This window comes from Macaca mulatta, chromosome 4, assembly GCF_049350105.2.
Source record: "Macaca mulatta isolate MMU2019108-1 chromosome 4, T2T-MMU8v2.0, whole genome shotgun sequence".
NCBI classification, from domain to species: Eukaryota; Metazoa; Chordata; class Mammalia; order Primates; family Cercopithecidae; genus Macaca; species Macaca mulatta.
In genome coordinates this window covers 49,998,893-50,020,381 of record NC_133409.1, presented here as the reverse complement: position 1 = coordinate 50,020,381, position 21,489 = coordinate 49,998,893, and the positions used below count along the sequence as shown (strand labels likewise).

Genomic DNA, 21,489 nt, shown 5'->3' with positions numbered 1-21,489 from the left:
TAAATACTACAGTTTAAACCTTAGTGCCATCTGGAAACTGTACTCCATATATATTTTTGATAAAACCAAAATTAAATTTACCTGGTATATCCAGATTAAAAATGAGATTTTTGAAGACTGAATTTTCCAGATGACTAATAACATTCTTTACTTTGCATCATAGTCACAGGAGGAGCTATTGAGTACAGATGGCATTTAAATATATTCAATTCTACAAAATTTAAAAAGAGGAAATTTAAAAATAGGCAAAAAGTTGTGAAGAACTAAGGCAATCGTCTAGGCAGAAAAATCCCAATTTCTTACTTTCATCTGAAACACATAGAGAGCCCAGTCTCCTACTTTTGCACTAGACCTTACTATGATTGAGATTTTATGGGGGTTTTTAATTGAGGTACTTTTTTTTTTTCAATTCTAGTTACTTCTTACATATAAAAAATACTTTATTCCTACATTAACCAGTTATTTTAAGACTTATTTAAGAAGAATAGTACATGTGAATTTAGTGCCATAAAAGAATTTTGCTAAATGAACAAATACCAACATTCAGATAATACTTTGAATTTTCATACTTTGCAAATATCATCAGATCCTCATGTAGCCAGTTGTCACCAATACTTTTTTTCTCAATTTCATGTCACATTAATATCTTACAACTATTCAGCATTCTAAACTTTGTCAAGCATTTTCAAATATATCTTTTTGGTAAGGAAGCCAGCAAGATACACGTTAAAGTTCCATTTGATAGATGAGGAACTAAATGCGTAGAGATAAAATAACTTGCGCAAAGAGTGATAGCCAGTAAATAAATGGTCGAGCTCAGATGTGATCTCAATTTCTGAATATCAGTTGAGCAATTTTTCTACTCAACAATTCTTCCTCTCTTTATAAAAGGCAAATATTCTTTTCTCAATCTATGCCCACCAAAGTATAAAAAAGGGATGAAAATGAGGAAGTAGGTACATTATATTTCTCATTAGAGCCAACCTCATTTCAGTGTCGGCACCAGGCTAACAGGACAGTTTTTATTTTGTGCCTAACTAAACAGGCTTCTTTTATAACCATGGCTAAAGTCCAAGAAATATAATAAAGCCAAAGATTCCAAGCAGAAAAGGATAACAATTATTAAATTTATTAATTGGGACTTTGTTTATACTTCTCCACTCATTTTAATAATTGTTTTGATTTGAATAACTTCCACCTCCTTGGACTCTCAGTGTTAGATAATACAAGGCCATGTATTTGACTTGCACGAAATGTGTGTAAATTTCACAATATTTCACTTCCAAAAGAATATGTGCTTGATTTCTACTATGACAGTGATTGCTAGGTGAAAGTGTAGCATTTCATCAATATTAAAGATAACTGATACTTAGAACTGCAAATACAGTCTCAATTATTTTGTAAACTCCTCTTTCATTTGATCTTGGTACATAGTTTTACATTTTGAGAAACTGAGCTTTAGAAATCTGGAATATTTAATATCTAATAAGTATACAGCAAACCTATTTACTTCATCAACGTTGATGGTATCCGGACTTTAAAAATGTGTCCTGGCATCTAGATACACAGTATATTCCAGCAAGGCCTATACCACTCAAAGATTAACTAGCTAAGGTCTAAGGTTTGTGAAACAGAAAAACTATATGGTGTTGAGGTAGGGGTGGGGGCAGGGAGGACAGTGAGAGGTAGAGAGGTACAGGGCAGGAAGGGGCAGGAAATGACTGATTAAGATTCTTGAAATTGTAAAAGAAAAGCCCAACCTTTAACTGAGGTAAGGCAGTTTATTAATAGTGACAAAAAGATTAAGAGGAAATATAATGTAATCACTTTAGTTAGAAGATATAGTATTTTTTAGCTATTTCTATGGTTATAGTTGCAAAAAACTGTCATGATTGAGAAACAAGCTTTGTCCTAAGTTTTAAAGTTTACTTAAATTGAATTAAATGAAACAAATTGCTTTCTTACATATATTTGCCAGAGGAAATGAAAGGAAAGGAATTAATATTTACTGAAAGCATTTGTGTCAAGAACTGTGCTAGGTGCTTTGTGTAATTGGATATGCCTTGTCACTGAGTTCTCAAAACAATCAGAAGAAATAGGTAATATGGTATTTTAAGACACAGAAATCAACCTTCAGAAATTCACAGGTCTGGTAAGCGGCAGAATGAATGTTTAAACTAAATCTGTTTGACTATAAATCCTACATTCTTTAGTATCCTCAGCAGTGAATGATAAATAAAGTAGAAGCTCAAATTGTTTATTCAAGATCTCAAGAATAGTCTATAAATTTAAAAATTCCAGTTGAAAAATATTACATAAAATTCTACATAGGTGGTTTGGCTACATATGCAATACTTGAATAGAAGAAAAACTAAATATAATTGCATTGAGCCTAATAAATCAAAATCTTCCCACTTAAAGATTTATGGGGAGTGATTTTTTTACTTTAAAAGTTGAAGGTGTATTTTAAATAAGCACTTTTTAAGCAGAAAAATTAATTTAAAATCTTAAAATACAAAACTGATTTCTTTATTATGAAAAAGTTCATAATCTTTGCCTATGACACAGCAATGATGATATGATACTATGTTAGTTATCATAACAGACATTCCAATGAAAACCCATAGCTAAAGATGAATTCATTTCTGTTCCACCTTGAAGACTTCTCAGTTGTCATTACATTAATACAAATAATAACCATTAAGCAATATTTTCATTGACGTTAGTACCTCCTTACATGCATCTATCTAAATAAACATATTGATAGCAAGGAATACAGCTTCTTCAATTAAAGTGAAAAAAAATGCTAATTCATTCAATTAATGCGATCAGTCCAGTTTATTAGTACTTACTAGAGAGAAAATGCTGAGAGGATGGTCCAAAATCTCTGTGGGCTTCCTGAAGCTGTTTAAGGCGATCATCCACAGAAACCTGTACACATGCACATGTGAGACAGAGGAAATAATTTAATTCTGAAACAATAACTTTAATAATATCTTTGCTTTAAAGACTATAATAAATGATGCTATTGCCCAGGATATGATTGTTTATATAGGCTCCTTCTCTGTCTCTGGTATCAGAGTAATGGTAAAAAAAAAAAAAAAAAAAAAAAAAAAAAGACTCCTGGCCTCAAATAAGAGTAAACAGAGTCAGGCACTCTTCTAAGCAATTTATAGAAATTAACGCTTTAGTCTTCATAATAACTGTAAAAGTTATTTTTATCATCGTCTTACAGATTAAGAAACTAAAACACAAAGAGGTACCCAAGGACATAAAGCTAGTGAGTGGCAACACTCCTGTTTGTATTTTGGTCATACAGTGCCAGAATCTGTGCCCTAACTGTTACTCTGCATTGCCTCTAAGGCAGTACATTATCTCTAAAGCCTCTAAAGTCAAAATGTGGTCATGGAATTAGTGACTACTCATCTCTCTTTTGTAAGGAAGATGGTACAAAGTGTTATAGGGAGCAAATGAACAAGAAGCCTAGGAAACTAGATAGTTAGATAATAGATATATATATATATATGGTGAGAGAGAGAGAGAGAAATAGACAGTACATAGATAGTGGATAGTTAGAAGGATAGAGTGAGGTGGTAGAAGATAAACAGAAAATGAAAAGACATGTGAGTATGCAACATCTTATTTTCCTCCAAATTTATATCTGATCATCTCTACTTGGGGTTGAGACATATATTTAAGTTTGTACAGGCATATTAATGTACTCTCCATATTTTTTCATATACATTTTTGGGTTTGGTTTTGTTTTGTTTGTAAAGACAGAGTCTCACTATGTTGCCCAGGCTGGAGTTCAGTGGCATGATTATGGCTCACTGTAGCCTCGAGTTCGTGGGCTCAAGCAATCCTCCCACCTTAGCCTCCCAGGTAGCTGGGACTACACGCATGTGCAATCACACTGGGTTAAGTTTTTTTTTTTTTTGGTAGAGACAAGGTCTCACTATGCTGCCCAGGTTGGATACTCTACATCTTTTATCCACATCTTTCTTTTTGTTTTATTTTTAGAGACACGGTCTCACTCTGTTGCTCAGGCTGGAGTGCAGTGGCACAAACATAGCTCCCTGTAACCTTGAACTCCTAGCCTCAAGTGGGCCTCCCACTTCAGTCTCTCAAGCAGTTAAGACTACAGGCGCACACTACCACACCCAGCTAATTTTTTCAATTTTTATTTTGTAGAGACAGGCTTTTCCTGCGTTGCACAGGCTGGTCTCAAACTTCTGACCTCAAGCGACCCTCTCACCTCAGCCTCACAAAATGTTGGGATGACAGGCATGAGCCACCATGCCCAGCCTTTGTAAAATACACATTCTATAGTTAGTTATCTGCATTATGAAAATGTAAAGGGTTACTAAACTGAGAAACTAAATGCAAATCAATAACAACTGCACACAGCCTACTGACATTTCCATTTCCTTTTCCTAGCCTTGGTCATGTAATGCTAGTTATTGTTCCACTTAAAAGGACAACCTCATTTGCAGCTGTCCTTAAATGAAACTGTGTATGTCTGGTTCCCTGGACAGCACTAGTTCCTCCTGGTTAGCTATTTAAATTGCATTAGTATGCACTTTGTTCATTAAGGCCTAAAAGCATTCAAATGCCACACTTTATGAGTAAAGAAAATATTACTCCTGTAATTCAACAGTGTTGCCCATCAGCATAGATTTTTCTCTTCTTATCCAACCAGCAACTAACATCTGAGCGCTAGAGGTTACCAGGATCATAGATAAGGATGACAGAATACATATCTTCTTTCAAGTATAACATATTCCCTGACTTCTAATTGGAATGGTGATAACAGAAATAGAATGGTAAGTAAGTCAAGATGGATCATAAGAATCATCACATGAAGATAATGAATTAGAGAAACAAAGCAGAAGAAAAAAAAAGAATAAAGAGCAAATATTTCTGTGTTCCACCCACTAGAAAAACATGTATACATTTAACAGATTTTGCTTTACTAATCCTAGGTTATTAACACTCTTTTCAAAGACTGAGATTGTAAAATATTATACACTAATTTCTTCTTCAATTTCATTAAGAAAATATGAACGATTGAGTGCTTGGATATTTGAATTAATTCAGCAAATCTATTATATGATAAAATATTATCTCTCTCAAATGTTTGTATGCGCTATATCAAAACTGCATATTTAAATAAGGTCTGGAGTCATTAAACCAACTGCATTCGCTGAAATCTGAGAACTAAAGGTAAACACCACTGGTATAAATATGCTATCTTGAAAAAAATAAGAGAGATATTTAAATAGCAACCAGTTAGAAGAAAAACAATAGAGACTTTCCTAATTTTTCAAAATGAAACAAAAAAATACATGACGAAAGTAAGAAAAATGACTCCTTTATGAGCCATTATGTGAAAAATGTTTCTGTGACCTAACACAGGTTTCAATTACTGTGATTTATTTAACCTTTTGCAATTTTCCACAAATATCATATGAATAGTACACCAAAAAATTGAATTAAACTCTATAAATAAAGAGGCCTTTAGGTTCAAGATATTGAAAGACAAATACCTGATGTCATCACATGCTAAATTCATTATCAAATACCATCAATAAAGAAAGAGAAAACGGTGAGTAGTAGAATAGTGAGGTAGGGTTTAAAGGCCACCCAAGGTGTAAGCCTGCATTACGAAAGGGAATAAGCTGACACCTGTAACAGTTTCCATCGCATATTAAGGTCATCTAGCTGGCGAGACATCTTTAGAGAGGGATGCAGGTCAAGTGGAGACAGCTGACTGGATAAATCATTCACTGTTTTAACTTTTAAGTTGATTGGCGCAATTTCTTCTCTAAATGCCTAGAAGAAAAGAACCAAAAATATATTATTGGAAAAGAATATAACAAAAGCTGGTACAGCTGATCCTTGAATAACTTAGATCTGAACTGCATGGGTCCACGTATGCACAGATTTTTCTCAACCAAACTGCCTGGGTCCACTTATGCACAGAGATTTTCAATCAAACATATGGAAAATACAGTATTTGCAGGATGTGAGACTCACGTATATATGGAGAGCTGACTTTTCGTACATGCAGGTTCCATGGGGAAATGTGGGACTTGAAGTATGCATGAATTTTGGTATATGTGGGGTCCTGGAACTCTACTTCCAAATAAATGGCAAGGCCATCTCAGAGGAAATCAACTACAGTTGCCCACTCAACAACAGCTGACTTAATTCAGGTCTTCGGTAACTTGGATGAAGAACCAAAAAGTCACTGTTTATTACCCAAAGAATGTAAATAAGTGTGTGAAGAGAAAAATAATTCAAACTTATTTAAATGATTATGTATTTCCTTTCATGCTTTTTATTATATGCAGTTTACTCTGGAAAATGTTTGCCATTATTTTCTACTTTACTGATATCTAATGTTGATTCTATCTTTAGTTTGTATTCATATTTTCTTTTTATTCTGTTTTAACATAGCTACCTTAATATTTTTTCACCAAATCCAACAACTTGATTTTAACATGTTTCCACTTAAAATTAAGTTAGAAAGTGGCCAGCAGAAACAACATTCCTAACCATGAAACCAATGCCTATTACAGACTCAAGAGGTAAGATCTATCCCTGTCCAAATCATTTATAATCATTCTGTGGTTAGGCCTTGGGCAGGAAGAGTGGAGTCTACAGGAAAAAAGGTAAATGAGTCTTAGAATTGACAAATGCCACCTCTGAGCAAGGTCTAGAATCATCAAAACAACTCACTAAGAACACTCAGAAATTGTAATTATGAGCATCCATATTCTTGATGTCCCCAATGAAGAATGGAAGCTGCTTGGGAACAGACGCTCACTATTCAGTACAGGACATGCAATCCAAAAGAGACAGAATTAATTTCTATTGACAAAGGCCCACAAAATTATATTTGAGCAATACTTAAGCTAAAACAGAATGGAGAACAGAACTGGGATACTAAAGGAAAACAGTTTAAGTTTAAATTGGCCGCAAAATTATAGTTAATAATGTTCCAAACTTAAATTAGAAGTAGTAGGGATGGGGGTAGGGGGTGGGATAGCATTAGGAGATATACCTAATGTAAATGATGAGTTAATGGGTGCAGCACACCAACATGGCACATGTATACATATGTAACAAACCGGCACATTGTGCACATGTACCCTAGAACTTAAAGTATATATAAAAAAAGTAGTAGGTGTTGTAAACATCCCATTAGCTTTGGCCCTCAGGTTTCATCATTTCTACATTGTCCACTCTTTAAGTAGGGAGGCTCTTTAAGAGACTAGAGTCAGCGTAAGAACTATGAATGTTGGAACTTTGAAGTCAACATGTGTACCAACATTTCAAAGACAGGGTAGAAGAAGGGAAGCATACAAATTCATGGGAATTGCTGCAATATGGAAGGAGAAGAAGAGCTGAGGTAGTTTTTCTCCATTGCTGTAGATTTGGCATTTTAATAGATGACAGAATGTGCACACACAAGCCAACACACAAATACAATTAAATAAGAAGAGCAGTTGTATGGTAACAGAGACATTATAAGTGTAAAAAAAATCACAATTAATATAGAAGCACAGGGAAGGAGGAGGTGTGGGTTAGGGTGGGCAAAGGGAATGTTTCACTCTGGACTTTGAAAAGGCCGGGGTCCCTCAGCTTCAATTTGAGAACAATTACAGAATTCAAATCCTTCAAGGTTTCTTCAGTCATGATTTTAACTGTATGCATTAATATTCTCTCCATGGGTAGGTACCTTGGAGGACTCAAGAACTGTAATTAGCTTTTAAAATCAACATCTTTTTATTTTTTATCTATTAAAGATTAAAAATGAAATGCTAGAAAATGTTTTGAGATGCATATAATTTCAAATAATAGCCTATTTTATTTCAAAAGATAGTAAATTTTAAAACAATAGAATATAACTTCAAGACAGGCTTTAAAAATCTTTTGGAACAAAAAAGAAATTTAAATTTTTCCTCTCCAAAAATAATGTTTCTCTATATAAGCCACAGGTTATAACATTTTAAAAGCTTTGACAAACAAGGTCTTTGGTTTTCGTTTTTCATTTTATGGTCAGGTGTTATATGGCAATGAGGAGTCTTTGTATCAAGAAAGTTTATCTTTTGTTTTTGAAGAGCTTCCAAATTAAGGGGCTTGAGATAAAGCAAGTTTTAAAATGGTTTCAGAACTGCTGTGTGTTCTAGTATAAAGAACCAATTTATCATGTTATGACTGCACTTTCCTATAACAGAATAAGAGACTATGTGGCCTTCCTTGCCATAAAAACAGAACATCTGCTAGTATCAAAGGTGCTAACTGGCAGTCTGTTGGCAGGTGTGACTCCTAAGCCCTTCTCCTGCCAGAAGGTGTGTACTCTGTAAGTAAGAATGATTAACGATAATTTCAGGGAGTTGACATAATCTGATTATCCCCAAGGATTTTGTTTTCCAGTTGCTTTGACATATTTAATAATATTTAGCAAAATTCAGTACTTATTTTTATCTGACTACACTGTCAATGAGATTTGGTGTACACTTTAAATCATCTCTTATATCTCTTATTATCTAAATTTTATTAACTTTTTTTCTGAAGCTGTTCTAGAATATGGAGACCAAAGGGGAGGTAACCATAGGTCTAACATCCATAGCTTTGGTCAATTCCTGACTACAAACAGAATTTATAGCTAAACTAATTCTTCATTAATATACAAAAAGATGCAATTTATAGATGAGAGTTCCCAGTAAAAGAGTGTTCTTTTGATTAAATTTCTATCTCCAACCACCAATTTACAAGAGATATAGAGTAGAGAGGAACCTGGAGACTATACCATATGGACACAACTCTGCAAAATCCAGGCTCTGGGAATCAATACAAAACAAACAATGCAGTGTCTTTAACAAATAAACTGAAAAGAAAAGAAAAAAGGAAGAGAGGGGAAATCTGGAGATTAAAAATATTTTTAAAAAATAGGGAAACCTAATCTATATTTTCTAGAGATGCAGAGTTGGATAAAAAATAAAAATAAATGTAAATTATCATAAAAGTTGCATTAGTTGTTATTTCGGGGCAGGAGGTTCCAATGGTGAGGGTCATATGGAAGGCATCTGTCCTGACTCCTGATGGGTGAGGCTGCAGCAGTGTTGGCTTTGTAACAATCCCTTATCACAATTTATATGTGCGGCTCTCTTCATTTATGTTATATTTAACAAGAAAACATTTCTTAAAAATCTTTCAAAGACAATGATGCTGACCATGATTTTTTCAATGTGATCCTGCAGCGAGTCAATGAGTAAGTCTCCCACGGGCTTCCAGCCATTGCGCACGGACTCTGCCTCCTTCATGTCAGCGTCCAGGTCGTCCATAGCTCCCTGCAGGTCTCTGAGTTTCTCCAATGCCTTGTCCACTTGCTTTTGCCAATTGCTAGTTACAGCATTTAGACTTTCCCATTTTTCTTTGACTTCAGAAGACTGTTTGCGCATGGCTTTGGCAATCTTTTGGGCTTTCTCCTCAGGAGTCAATTCTGTGATTAAAAAAAAGAAAAAGAATAATTTGGATGTCTGATTGTATATTCTTAATAGCCAAGCGTGAGTGTTACCATAGCTACTGAGGTATACAGAGAAAAAGTAAGAAAAAATTAATCTAGGATAAAAATTGTCCAGGTTAAGAAAAAAATTCTCCATACTTCATCCATGAATTCTCTACTACACCTAATCATACACTCAAAAGGAGAATAAAATAGTTACTGAGATTAGTAAATTGACCTGATTTTTGAATTTTAACGTATTTGTAAAGCCACTGAAATCTAAGAAGATAACACAAGAAATAAACCAATTTTTCTTTATCATAAATTTAGTTACACAAAATCCAAAGACACTTTTTCATTTTAGTATTCTCAAGATAAATGGTAAGTATAATTAATGAAGAATGACTATAAATTATAAGCAAAAACTCTCAGAAAATAAGATTAATTTATTTTGTTTCTAAAAATAAATAACTGAAGACAAATAACGTACCTTAGATAGTGGTCATCTCTAAGGCTGCTTGGCAGTTTCTTTTTAATAAAGGGCATCATCTGCAGCCCACAAACATTTTAGCAGGAAGATAGCAAGATTTCAAGGACCACCCTAAGTATGTAACAGAACAAGGGGGCTTCCACAATGCCTGAAATAAACTTTTTTCAGATAAAAATAGCAGGCATAACACATGGACAGGCCACAGGATGTGGGCTGGAACCGTCCAGAGGAGAAGCAAAGGATACAGACAGAAATCAAAGTCAAGTTCAAAGCCAAGGGTCAGAAATATAAGAGATGGGGAGCTGGTAAAGCAAGGGCAGAGAAACGCGGTCAACACTGAGGGGAAATTCTCAAGACAGCTTAGAAAGGTCTCCAGCACAGTTCCACACTCCTGGGACTTCACTATCTTCTACACCTTAAAATACCTCCTTTCCTATCTAGCTGGTCTGATGGTGGTATCTAACCGTCCGCTGCAAATAAAGAGGCAGTGCAATCGACATAAACTGTACATTAATTTGAGACAGAAAACACATTCTTCTTTGTGATAACATCTCATCTTTCAGTACACAGCACATTAGCAATTTCCACTTCACCTCAAAATGTTCCATATCACTTGGAAAATGATCATCATAAGATGAACTTCATCATAAAATGCACAGAAGCGAGCTCTCCTAAACCGTAACTTTCATCCTCAGTCTAAATAGTTCTGCCTGACTTTATTTAAATATTATATAAAAGCCAAGTCAAGGGTGGTGGAACACATATGTTTGTCTCTCTAAATTTCCAAAAAAGTCTAGACATTGATATTTAGCAACCACAGAACCACGAGTTGTGCCGCTTAAGTGGTGGAAGTCTACAGGGAAACTTCAAAAATCTCTTGGCAGCTGAATTGAAGGAAAGAAGAGAAAACATCACAATCGATAGATAGGCTGAACATACCAGTACAAGATAAATAAAGAAAATAAGTGAATTAGAGGCCAGGTGTGGTGACTCATGCCTGTAATCCCAGCACTTTGGGAGGCTGAGGTTGGTGGATCACCTGAGGCCAGGAGTTGACCAGCCTGGCCAACATGACGAAATCCCGTCTCTACTAAAAATATAAAAATTAGCCAGGCATGGTGGTGGGTGCCTGTAATCCCAGCTACTCAGGAGGCTGGGCCAGGAGAATTGCTTGAATCCAGGAGATGGAGGTTGCAGTGAGTGGACACAGTGCCATTGCACTCCAGCCTGGGTGACAGAGTTGAGACTCTGTCTCAAAAAAAATAAAAAAAATAAAAAATAAAAAAATAAGTGAATTAGAGAAACAGGTTCAAGTAACCATCAAGGAGCCCAGAGAAAAGCCCTAAAACATGCAACATGTCAGGATTGCAAAGGCTTCTGAGAAGGAAACTCTCTGAAGGCCGGTGTATCATTAGAAAGGCAAACTTTATTTAAATCTTTATACCTGCAAGATATCTAGGCCAAGCACAGTGGCTCACACCTGTAATCCCTGAACTTTGGCAGGAGGTCAAGGCGGGTGGATTACCTGAGGTCAGGAGTTTGAGACCAGCCTGGCCAACATGATGGAAACCCCGTCTCTATTAAAAATAAAAATAAATTAGCTGGGTATGGTGGCGCACGCCTGTAGTCCCAGCTACTCAGGAGGCTGAGGCAGGAGAATCGCTTGACCCTGGGAGGCAGAGGTTGCAATGAGCTGATATTGTGCCACTGTACTCCAGCCTGGGCAACAAGAGCAAAACTCCATCTCAGAAAAAAAAAAAAGATATCTAAAAAATGATATATAATACTTACATTGCATACATTTTATATAAATATAAAATGCTATACCTAAGATGAAAAAAATCATTCTTAGTCTCATGAGGTGGTAACTTTTATGATTAAACACCTGTGTTTGTTAATAAGTTACTTGGGCTTTTTCAAAAATATATCTTAAGCATGGACTACTGTAAAAAAAAAATACTCATTTCAGAACGGACAACTTAATTATGGTAATTTTCCTCAGATAAAGTAAAAACTCATTCTGTCAGACATTAAATAACCTGGCACAGGGAGGCCCATGGGTTCTTTGTCTTGTGAGAAAACATCATCTACTGCCTCTGACATTTTTGTCTTTCCTTAATGTAAAAATCTATTGATTGAGCAGTCCTTGTGCAGTATTTCTTACATAATCCCCACTCAAGTAGCTACTCAGAAGAAAAGAAAAGTTCTATGTTCAATCACCATCTGTCTGCCAGAAAGGAAACATTAACGAATCACTTTTGAGTCAAAATAAGAGATTCCCAATGCAGCAACAATCTCAGCTGAATGCATACTTTAAGCCAAGCACAGAGCAAAGTAAAAAACAAAACAAAAACGTTCTAGAAGTCTGTGAGACACATAAGAAGAAGCAACATGTGAAATATGAAGGTATGACTATTTAGGGTAAAATAAATACATAAATAAATAAATAAATAAATAAATAAATTCAAACATCCAAAAAGCAGAAAAAAAATGAAAAAAAAAGAGGAAATGATTGCATTCTTAAAAAAATAAAGTCCTCTCATTTGAAAATCATAGGACAAATGCTACTTGAGAATTTCTGAATAAGTATTCTGTGGTAAATGCTAAAGCCCACCTACACGAGTAGAGAATCTTCTCCACCAGTGAAGAACCCTGGTGTCATATTAGAAACGACCCTCACAGTGAGGGATTGAGTGAGTTTTTAAGGCTAATAATCCAGGGGCCCTCCCCCAAAAGATAATGATTTGGTCAGCGTAAGGTCTGCCATGGATAGATACCAAAGCTCCCCAGGTGGTTCTAACAGGTTGTCAGGATGGAATGCAGCTAGCCTATTGGCACGTAAATTGATTTCTCTGGACCATGTAGCTGAAGCTCATTGGACATTTTCACTCCATTGGGTTCCTGGGTCAACCCCACACAGAGCACAGTCCCTAAATACTGGAGGCCAGAGAGCAAATGAAGCACAGTGATAAGAGGGTAATCTAATTTGCATTGAGAAAGGTGTAATAGAGGCTAATGCTAGAGACAGAGGAAACAGCAGGAGAAAACCAAATAAATTTGCTAGCAATTCTGAGACCAGAAGACTTTTTTTTCCTATGTCACTTTCCTACTCTCTAAAGTGTGTGTGTGTGTGTGTGTATGTGTGTGTGTGTGTGTGTGTGTGTGTGTGTGTGTACCCTGTCACTCTCCATTCTCCTCCCTTCAGGTCTTCCCATTGAACTGGCCAAAATTTGAGGGTAGAATTATATTTTAATTTTTATTACATACATATACCCTCAGCTACGTAGAAGAAAATATATATATTTATGTATAATATACATAAGTAAAATTATGTATATATTATATATAATTATATATATATATATATACACACACACACACCATTTTTCTTTAGTCAGGGTCTTGCTCTGTTGCCCCAGTTGAAGTGCAGTAGCATGAGCATGGCTCACAGCATCAAACTCCTTGGATCAAGTGATCTTCCCACCTCGGCTTTCTGAGTAGCTGGGATCACAGTTACGTGCCACAGTGGCCAGCTAATTTTTTTTTTTTTTTAGGGATGAGGTCTCACTATGTTACCCAGGCTGGTCTCAAACTTCTGGCCTCATGTGATCCTCCCACCTCAGTCTCCAAAAAGGTCTACGATTACAGGCATAAGCCACTGCACCTGGCCTCTTACTTAAACTTTTATATTTATTATATATTTATACAATATGAACATTATAGTTATTTTATATTCATATTTTATAATTTTAAACGTCAATTTATTTATTGCATTACAAATCTATTTAAGGGAGCACAGATAATTATCTTTTAGAAAGAAGAAGCAGGAAGAAGACAAAGGAAGAGAGGAAAAAGGAAAGATTAATCCTGATGTTTTCTGTCATCCAACTACCTTTACTTCTTCAAATATGCAAATTAGTGGCACAGCATTTATGCCACACTCTCCTTTATACCATGAGGAAAAAGACTATAATATACGTCACTAGAATGCAGGTGAAAAACCAAAGCTGGACCATGAACAGAGACTAGGATTTGGAATCAGTCCTGCTCCCATTTTGCCCATTGCTCCTAGGCCAGTTACTTGACCTGCCCAGCCCAGTTTTATCAAGTGCAAACCCTATTTTCTCATGCTAGAAAAATATTTCAAGAGTCTATTTTACCTCAATTCAATTATTTAAGAAGGTGTAGCCTCTGTACATCTCAAAGAAATCTTAATAGTAGAGGGGAAAAACAAACCTTCCTTTGAGTGCTCATGTAAAGCTATCTTTTAAATTTTAAAAATGAAACTATGTTTCTCCCATGAAATGATAGAAATTTATTAGAATTAGCCCATGTTATTGTTTAATAAACATTTCCCATATGTATTGTATTTTTTTTCTCAATTATGATATCAACATTTATAATCTCCATTGTGGCTTTTCTACTCTTAGGTTTTAAAGCCCAATGTCATGAATGTTTTCTTTCTTTTCATATTGATTTTACAGTAGCCAGTCTAGAGACTGGTGTGTCCTCAGTATATAATTGCTTAATTGAGTTGGACTGAATAGAATTTTTAGCGCTCCTTTTTATTGAGAACATTCAATTTTACACTTTTAAGTGGACATATTTTCACGTCATTTTTCTTCCTCTTTCTCACATCTGTGTAAAACACTTATAAAAAACTATCATGAAATAGAAGCATCAACCTTACAAAGTCATTTCAAGTATGGTAATTCCAAATACCGTATTTATACTATTTGCTTTTTTGCATGTATCTAAAATCATATTGTTTTATTCTACCAAAAGATGAAAAGGAAATATTAAAACAATCAAGCAAAGAAAACAATTCACAACTGGCATTTTTACTGCTGGACAATTTGATAGAAGAAAAGATTAGGAGATTGTATGCCAGTTCTAATACTAACTAGTTACATAATCCTAGATATATTCCTTGTCTCTTTCAACCTCAATTAATACATAGAAAACTACTGGCACATGTGTGGCACACAGTAGGCTCTTGAGGAAGGTTACTCTTCCATTCCTTTTTAATATTTTATAACTAGCTCTGGGAGGTTTAGATATCTGTAGAGATTTTCATGTAAGCAAACCAGGTTGATTAGCCAATAAGAACTCAAGGGGAAAGACTTGACTTGCTCTCTCTCAATCTCTCTCTCTCTTTAGCCCCCTCCTATTTCTCTCTCTCTTTTCTCATGACCAAAAGATGTTTCTGATGAAAATATTGGGAAATACATTATTTCCTAATTTTCTGATTAAGTGATTAAGATCCATTTAGTAACTCTGAAATGTTCAATCAGTGTTTGAGAGGGCCCTGACCATTTCCTACTCTGTACAATAACTGATGACAGCCACTCATTATGAGCCAGATTACAAGTACATCATCAAGTGCCATGGCTGATTACTGCTTCTAATTATGTCAATCTAATAAATTATAAGGATGAGAATAACAAGAGGCTACTCAGAGCAAATTCACCTGTTAATATGCAGCCTAAATCTTTCAATATGGATATGATAAAGACGGCATGGAGTCATCCATGCTGCCAGTGGACTTCTCAAATTCTTTTTTTTTAAAGAAAAAAGAACATAGATATATTTAGAGAACATCAAGACCTCAAAAGTAAATAGACTTAGGGACTACCTTCCACAAATATTAAATGCAAGTTATTAAGAGAGGGGACACAAATGGAGGGGAACTCAGAATACAAAACACACTGTGGAGGGAGCTACATGGCACCACTGACCTGAAGTCAATAGAGGCAGAATTGGAGTCTAAATATATTCAAGGTTTACTCTCCCTGTGAAATGGCCAAAGTAAGTAAGCCCAGCATTGAGTGGAGGAAGAAACAGGGCCCAACCACTAGACAGACACAACTCCAAGGAAAGAAGCAGGAAGATCAAAGAGTCCCTGGAACAGACAATCACAGCCTCACTAAGCAACCTGAGATCTTTCCATTTTCTTCATTCAGGAATAATCCCTGAATTTTCTCCAAGTAGTGGCAGTTTTGCGATTTATTCAAATTAATTCATTTGGGCTGGACATCAACAGATGGGTCACTGGGGGCAGGCGGGTGGCAACAAAAGGAAAAAGGAAAAGCTGAGAATGTTTCAGAAGGAAAAAAACATCTGTTTTGCCCACTACTGTATCCCGAGTATCTAGAACACTCCCTTGCAAATGGTAGGCACTCAAAACGTACTTGTTAAATGCACAAATCAATCTCTGTACAATATCTTTAACTAGAAAAAGAAAATAAAAAAGAAAATTTTCCCCTTTCTCCTTCAAGAATCAAAGGACAGGAGATTTAGATTCAAAGTCTTTTATTTCTTGCCACACAACTGCCCATCTCTCCCAAGGCTGCTTGCCAGCTAAACACAGCCCCTAGTGATTGATCGAGCTACAAAGAAGTTTGGAGCTTTCTATCCATGCTCTGCCATTCTAATAAGTTAAATATGGCTTATGTTTATGTACTGCCAAAATAAGTGATGAGCTTAATTGAAGAGGAGAGTTGATGCCTTTGCTAGGATTATACTTCTTAAAAAATGACAAAACCTCCAATTCTTGGAAGATTCCAGCTTTCTACTAAGAACAACAACAATCACAAAAAATAAGTATATTATACCACACTAAAAGAGCCTTGTATCCTCCTGTCCTTTATGTTTAAATCAGAAAGTAATGTCCCAGATGCTGATTATAATAAAATATACACGTGTAAACTATTGCCATCTTTTTATGAGGCAAATGTGATTTATGAATGGCTGTAACACTGATTAGAGAACATAACAGATGGTAAACAATTAATTGAAAATGCTATGTCCACCAAACAAACCTTTATCATATAATTCTTCATGAAAACTGTTGTTTATTTAAATGAGATTTTATTGCTACCTTTATCATATAATTCTTCATGAGGACTGTTGTTTATTTAAATGAGATTTTATTACTACGGTAGGAGTTAGCATGAAAAACATTTTCCAAATTTTTACCCAATCGATGGGCTTACTCAGCTGGCTCGTTATGTTTTAGAAAAGTTGAAGACTAGACGCATTATATTCATACAGATATTATAGAACTTTAATTTGTGAAAAATCACATTACTCCTCTGTAGTTAAGAACACTGGAAAAGAAAGTAACATTATATTTTTCTGTGCTTTTTCATGCATTACAACTTTATGAATCTAAATTGGACTTGAGAAGCTAACGAAATTATTGTCGTCGTCTATAGGCCTGAAAGCAATTACTTAAACTTCAAGTTTTTATATGAAAATTAAAAAGACAAAGTCTAATATTGCCTAGACACCTTCTCCCTCGGTGTTACGAAATCAGTGAACTGTTTATGATTCCATTATGCAGTGTGGTATTTCAGTGAAGAAAGAGAAACAGTAAAGAAAAAAGCAAAGAGTTATAAACATGTTCAATTACTGTGTGAATTATTTTAAAATCGAAGAATATAGAAAATAAAATGTTGTTTCTACTGAATATCTACAAATATTAACTATTATTGAAGTAGTTTAAGATAGTACACTATGGCAGTTTTAAGAGCATCAAGTTTTGTGACATAAGCCTTAGTTCATATTTTGGCTCTGTCACATAGAAGACAGTATGCCTCTAAGCCTCTCAGACTCTCAGTTTCCTCATCTGTAGAATGGGTGGTAAGTATTCACCCTCAAGAAGTTATTATGAGAATGCAATTACACAAGGCAGGTAAGTTTCCTGGCACAGTGTGTGGCACATGGTCAGCACCTGTGAAATGCTGGCTTGTTGGGAATGTCTGCATTTACCACCATTTTTCACTTTCCCCTTCTTTTATGGGATTGGATACTTCCTCCATTTAGCATGATATTATGAAGAGGGTGGATTGGCAGACCCTGAGTCCCATGTTACTCAAGCCAAGTCAACCAGAGCCCTCTCCTGGAATATTCTGGATCTAAAGAAGGGTGAGCCCTTCCTGGTATGAGGTTGTGAGCTATACGGTTATAGGAAAGCTAAGAAAATCAAAACCTGTACAGAGAAGCAGAAAGGAAGACATGGAGAAAAGCCTTCTGGGTGGTATTCCAGTCCCTGTGGTCAGCTACGTCTCTGCCGTGGTTCGGTTATGGAGGCCGATGCCTTCCCCTTCATGCCTACACTTAGGGAAACTGTGTGCCTGTCATTTACAATGAGTGAGGCTCCAATTAATAAAGTTGTTCTAAGGAAAACAAAAGCCCCGGGAGAAAACACCCATTAGTTCTACTAGCCCAATTACTTGTATTAACTAATGTGTAATTTGTACTCATTTTATTACATACAAGAAAATAATGTTATAACCTTAAGTTATACGGAGAATATAAAAGTAACTTCTACTAAACTATATAAATTTCAAATCTTCACTCATTTAATAACTATGAAATTGTATTTGCCTAAGTTTGCTAATACTGGCATAAAGTGGACTGACATAATAGACTGAATATGTCACTTATCAATTCTTTGTTAGATCACAAAATATGTGAGATTTTACAGAGAAGAAAAATACTCTTAATACTTGGTTTTCTAAAATATCAGGAAATATTTAAAAATTAAACAGTATACCCCGAGTTAAATATTAAATACTACTAAATATACATAGCCATCTGTCAAAGGACCAAAGAGGAAAACTTTAACCCGTATGTACTTTTTATCTGAAAAATCATTATTAACTATTCATCACATATACATTCATACACAACTATATAAAGTTGTATATGCATATGCATATACACACATACACAACTATACCCACTATACTCACCTATACATGCACAAGTATACTAAATTAAGTAATAACTGGGTTTTTCTATGATTATTAATAAAATATTTAAATTAAGCAAAACTGATTGCTCCAGACTGAAATGGAAATGGCAGCTTAAATAAAATAGTAGTTGTAGTGACAGTAATGTTTTAACTGTAATAATTTTAAAGACGATTCCTGAGGAAACTGATGAACAAAATAATGCAATCTCTTTTTTAATCTAAAAATATCAAAAGCAGAGGACAGGTGTTTTCTCCATACATATGTATACAATGAATTGCGTAATTTTCTAAACACATTTAGAGGTGAAATAGCCTATAAAATTGTTAGCAGTTTTATTTAGTGATTGATAGCTTTAAATCATAAAATACGTTTGGTCGTGGGTGCCTGTGCATATGCATGCCTGCCTGCCTGCATCTGTATGTGGTATAGAGAGAGGAAGACCGACAGAAGGCACCAACTCCCCTGTGCATATCTGACTTTTAAACTGAACTGAAGGTAATGAACAGAAGAGAAGACACAAGTATTCCCTGATTCCCTCTGGAGGTCTGGGGGTAGGGGTGGGTGAAGGCTGTTGTCTTGCACAGCTTCATTGTGCAGCAGTGTGGTTCACACAGGAATTCTGATCTGGGACTGAGAACAGCCAGGGGAGGTTGGCAGCACAAGGGAGAGACCAGAAAACATGGATGCAAGGTTAAGAGGCTCTAGACATTGAGATCAAGGAGAAGTTAGGAAGTTAGGGGCTAGATGGCTGTCAGTGAACACAGACAGAGGAGATAGAATTGAAGGGATGAGTCAAAAGCCAGCCAAAATCCAGAGGTTAAGGAAGTCATTGTCATAGATGCTTAGGGATCTATTCTTGAATCTACCTTTCATTAGCTGGATGACTTTGGTCAGCACCATAATACCTTCTTGACCTTTGTGTTTTTATTTATTTTTTTAAATCATACTGTATGATCAGCTCAATTCATTGGGATAGACAGGAGAATGAATATAAAAGTGGCTTGAAAAGTACAAAGAACAATGCAAAGGATGAGAGACTGTTGTACTGTGATACTTTCTAACACATGCAAACTAGGGATTAAAATCAAATGAAAAACAGTTCAATTGCATTAAAAGGAAAAAGTATACATTGACATGATACAAATTAAATGAAATTAAGTATTTCCATATTGCTCAAACAAAAGTCAGGGACTACTGACAAAGTTGTGAACTTGGCAAAATTTCTACACGGATTCAGATAATTTTAGTTTGGCTAAAAATCATATTTACTTAGTAGCCATTTGTAAGCAGAAATTTGAGTAGTTGAGTTTTCCAAAGAGCTACATTTTACCCATTTAGCCCTATTTTTCTATGGTTACCATTTTGGAAGAAAATTTACTAAAATATAATATAAGTTCCTATGCCTTCTCTTAACTGATTTATATTCTGTCTTCAGAAATACGCACACCATAATCCACAGCTTCAGTTTTCTTTTACTGTTCCAAAGACTACCTGGTTTTGTTTCATTTTAGGATTCTTGCATATCTTTTTATCATTTCTTTCTCCTTATTGCTGTCAGACTGCTAGAGTCATTTCTCACCATTGATCTTTGTCCCTGTCCTGTCACTTCATTTTGCTACTTACCTATCACTCACCGGACATCAAGTTCATACCAGTGTCTACAGTAGAAGTTAATACCTCTGAGAAGTACTTCAGTGGCTTCTTTCCCATGATCTAAGAAAAGGATCTGCACTATGTTTTCCACACAATCTCTATCCTGGCTGCTCAGATCATTTTTTTATACTCTTTCAGATTCTGCATCAATGAGGGTAGTCACTAAAAAAAGAGGAAAGGGCTGAGCTTCAGACACAGACATTGGAAAACACAGTGAGAGAGACAACAGGGTGCCAGGGAATCATGGCAGAGAGCTCGGGAAGGGAAAGCGTCCAGGAAGACACAAAGCCCCAGCAGAGCCGGCAGGATGACTAGCAGCTGCGCGGGCCAATGAGGCAAGCGTTGGAAATCAGGTCAGAGGACCTACAGGCAGAAGACCGGGATGGGCAATGGGGCAAAGGCAAGGAAGACCACTACCTGCAGAACGTCGTGAGGAGCCTGGCTTCCAATGAACCTCAAGAGTGGAGTGAAGAGAGGCACGAGGTGGGGCTGGATGGAAAAGCTGAGGCCAAAATGCTGTGCAGTCTTCTGTGCCAGGTGGAGGAGCTCAGACCCCATGGCATGCACTACGGACAGTTTTTGTCCCCAGGAAACCTCATGACAGGTTTGTGCTTTAGGTTTATCATTTTAGGATTTATGTTAGTGGAGAAATGCCAATTAAGAATATATTGAAATAGGCCTGGCATAAGATTGGCATGGAGGAAACTAATGTGGAAAGGTCAATTAATAGTGATTTTTAAATACTTAAAAATACATACAACACTATAAGATAATTAATAATAGAAAAAAATTTTAAAGGAGTTGGAAGGAAAAAAGGCGTTGGAGATAAAAATCATGGAGGAAAGTGTTTTCTAGAATAGTTACTTAAAAGAAAAGAGGTGACTCCATCTTGGTATGTCTTTATAGCATGGTACACATCACATACTCACAAAATGCTTATTGAATAGAACCAAAAAAAATCACTTGATTTCTTCCAGATCTAATCTCTCCAACATTGAGTACTTCGGCATCAAACAGGATAACTAATGTTCAAATGCTTGCTGCTTCTAATAGCAGATGTGCATAAGTCA

The 21,489-nt window shown here is 35.7% G+C and overlaps 1 protein-coding gene across 14 annotated transcripts in view; it reads right to left on the bottom strand.

The window, feature by feature from the left end:
- UTRN (utrophin) overlaps positions 1–21,489 on the bottom strand; it is a 576,786-nt gene that overhangs the window by 101,841 nt on the left and 453,456 nt on the right. For all 14 annotated transcript variants that reach the window (XM_015137213.3, XM_077999492.1, XM_015137214.3 and 11 more), the window contains 3 exons: positions 9,243–9,511; positions 5,686–5,832; positions 2,853–2,931 (listed from right to left, as the gene is read on the bottom strand). In XM_015137213.3, the coding sequence (XP_014992699.3) occupies positions 2,853–2,931; positions 5,686–5,832; positions 9,243–9,511 (495 nt within the window). The remainder of the gene's footprint in view (positions 1–2,852; positions 2,932–5,685; positions 5,833–9,242; positions 9,512–21,489) is intronic.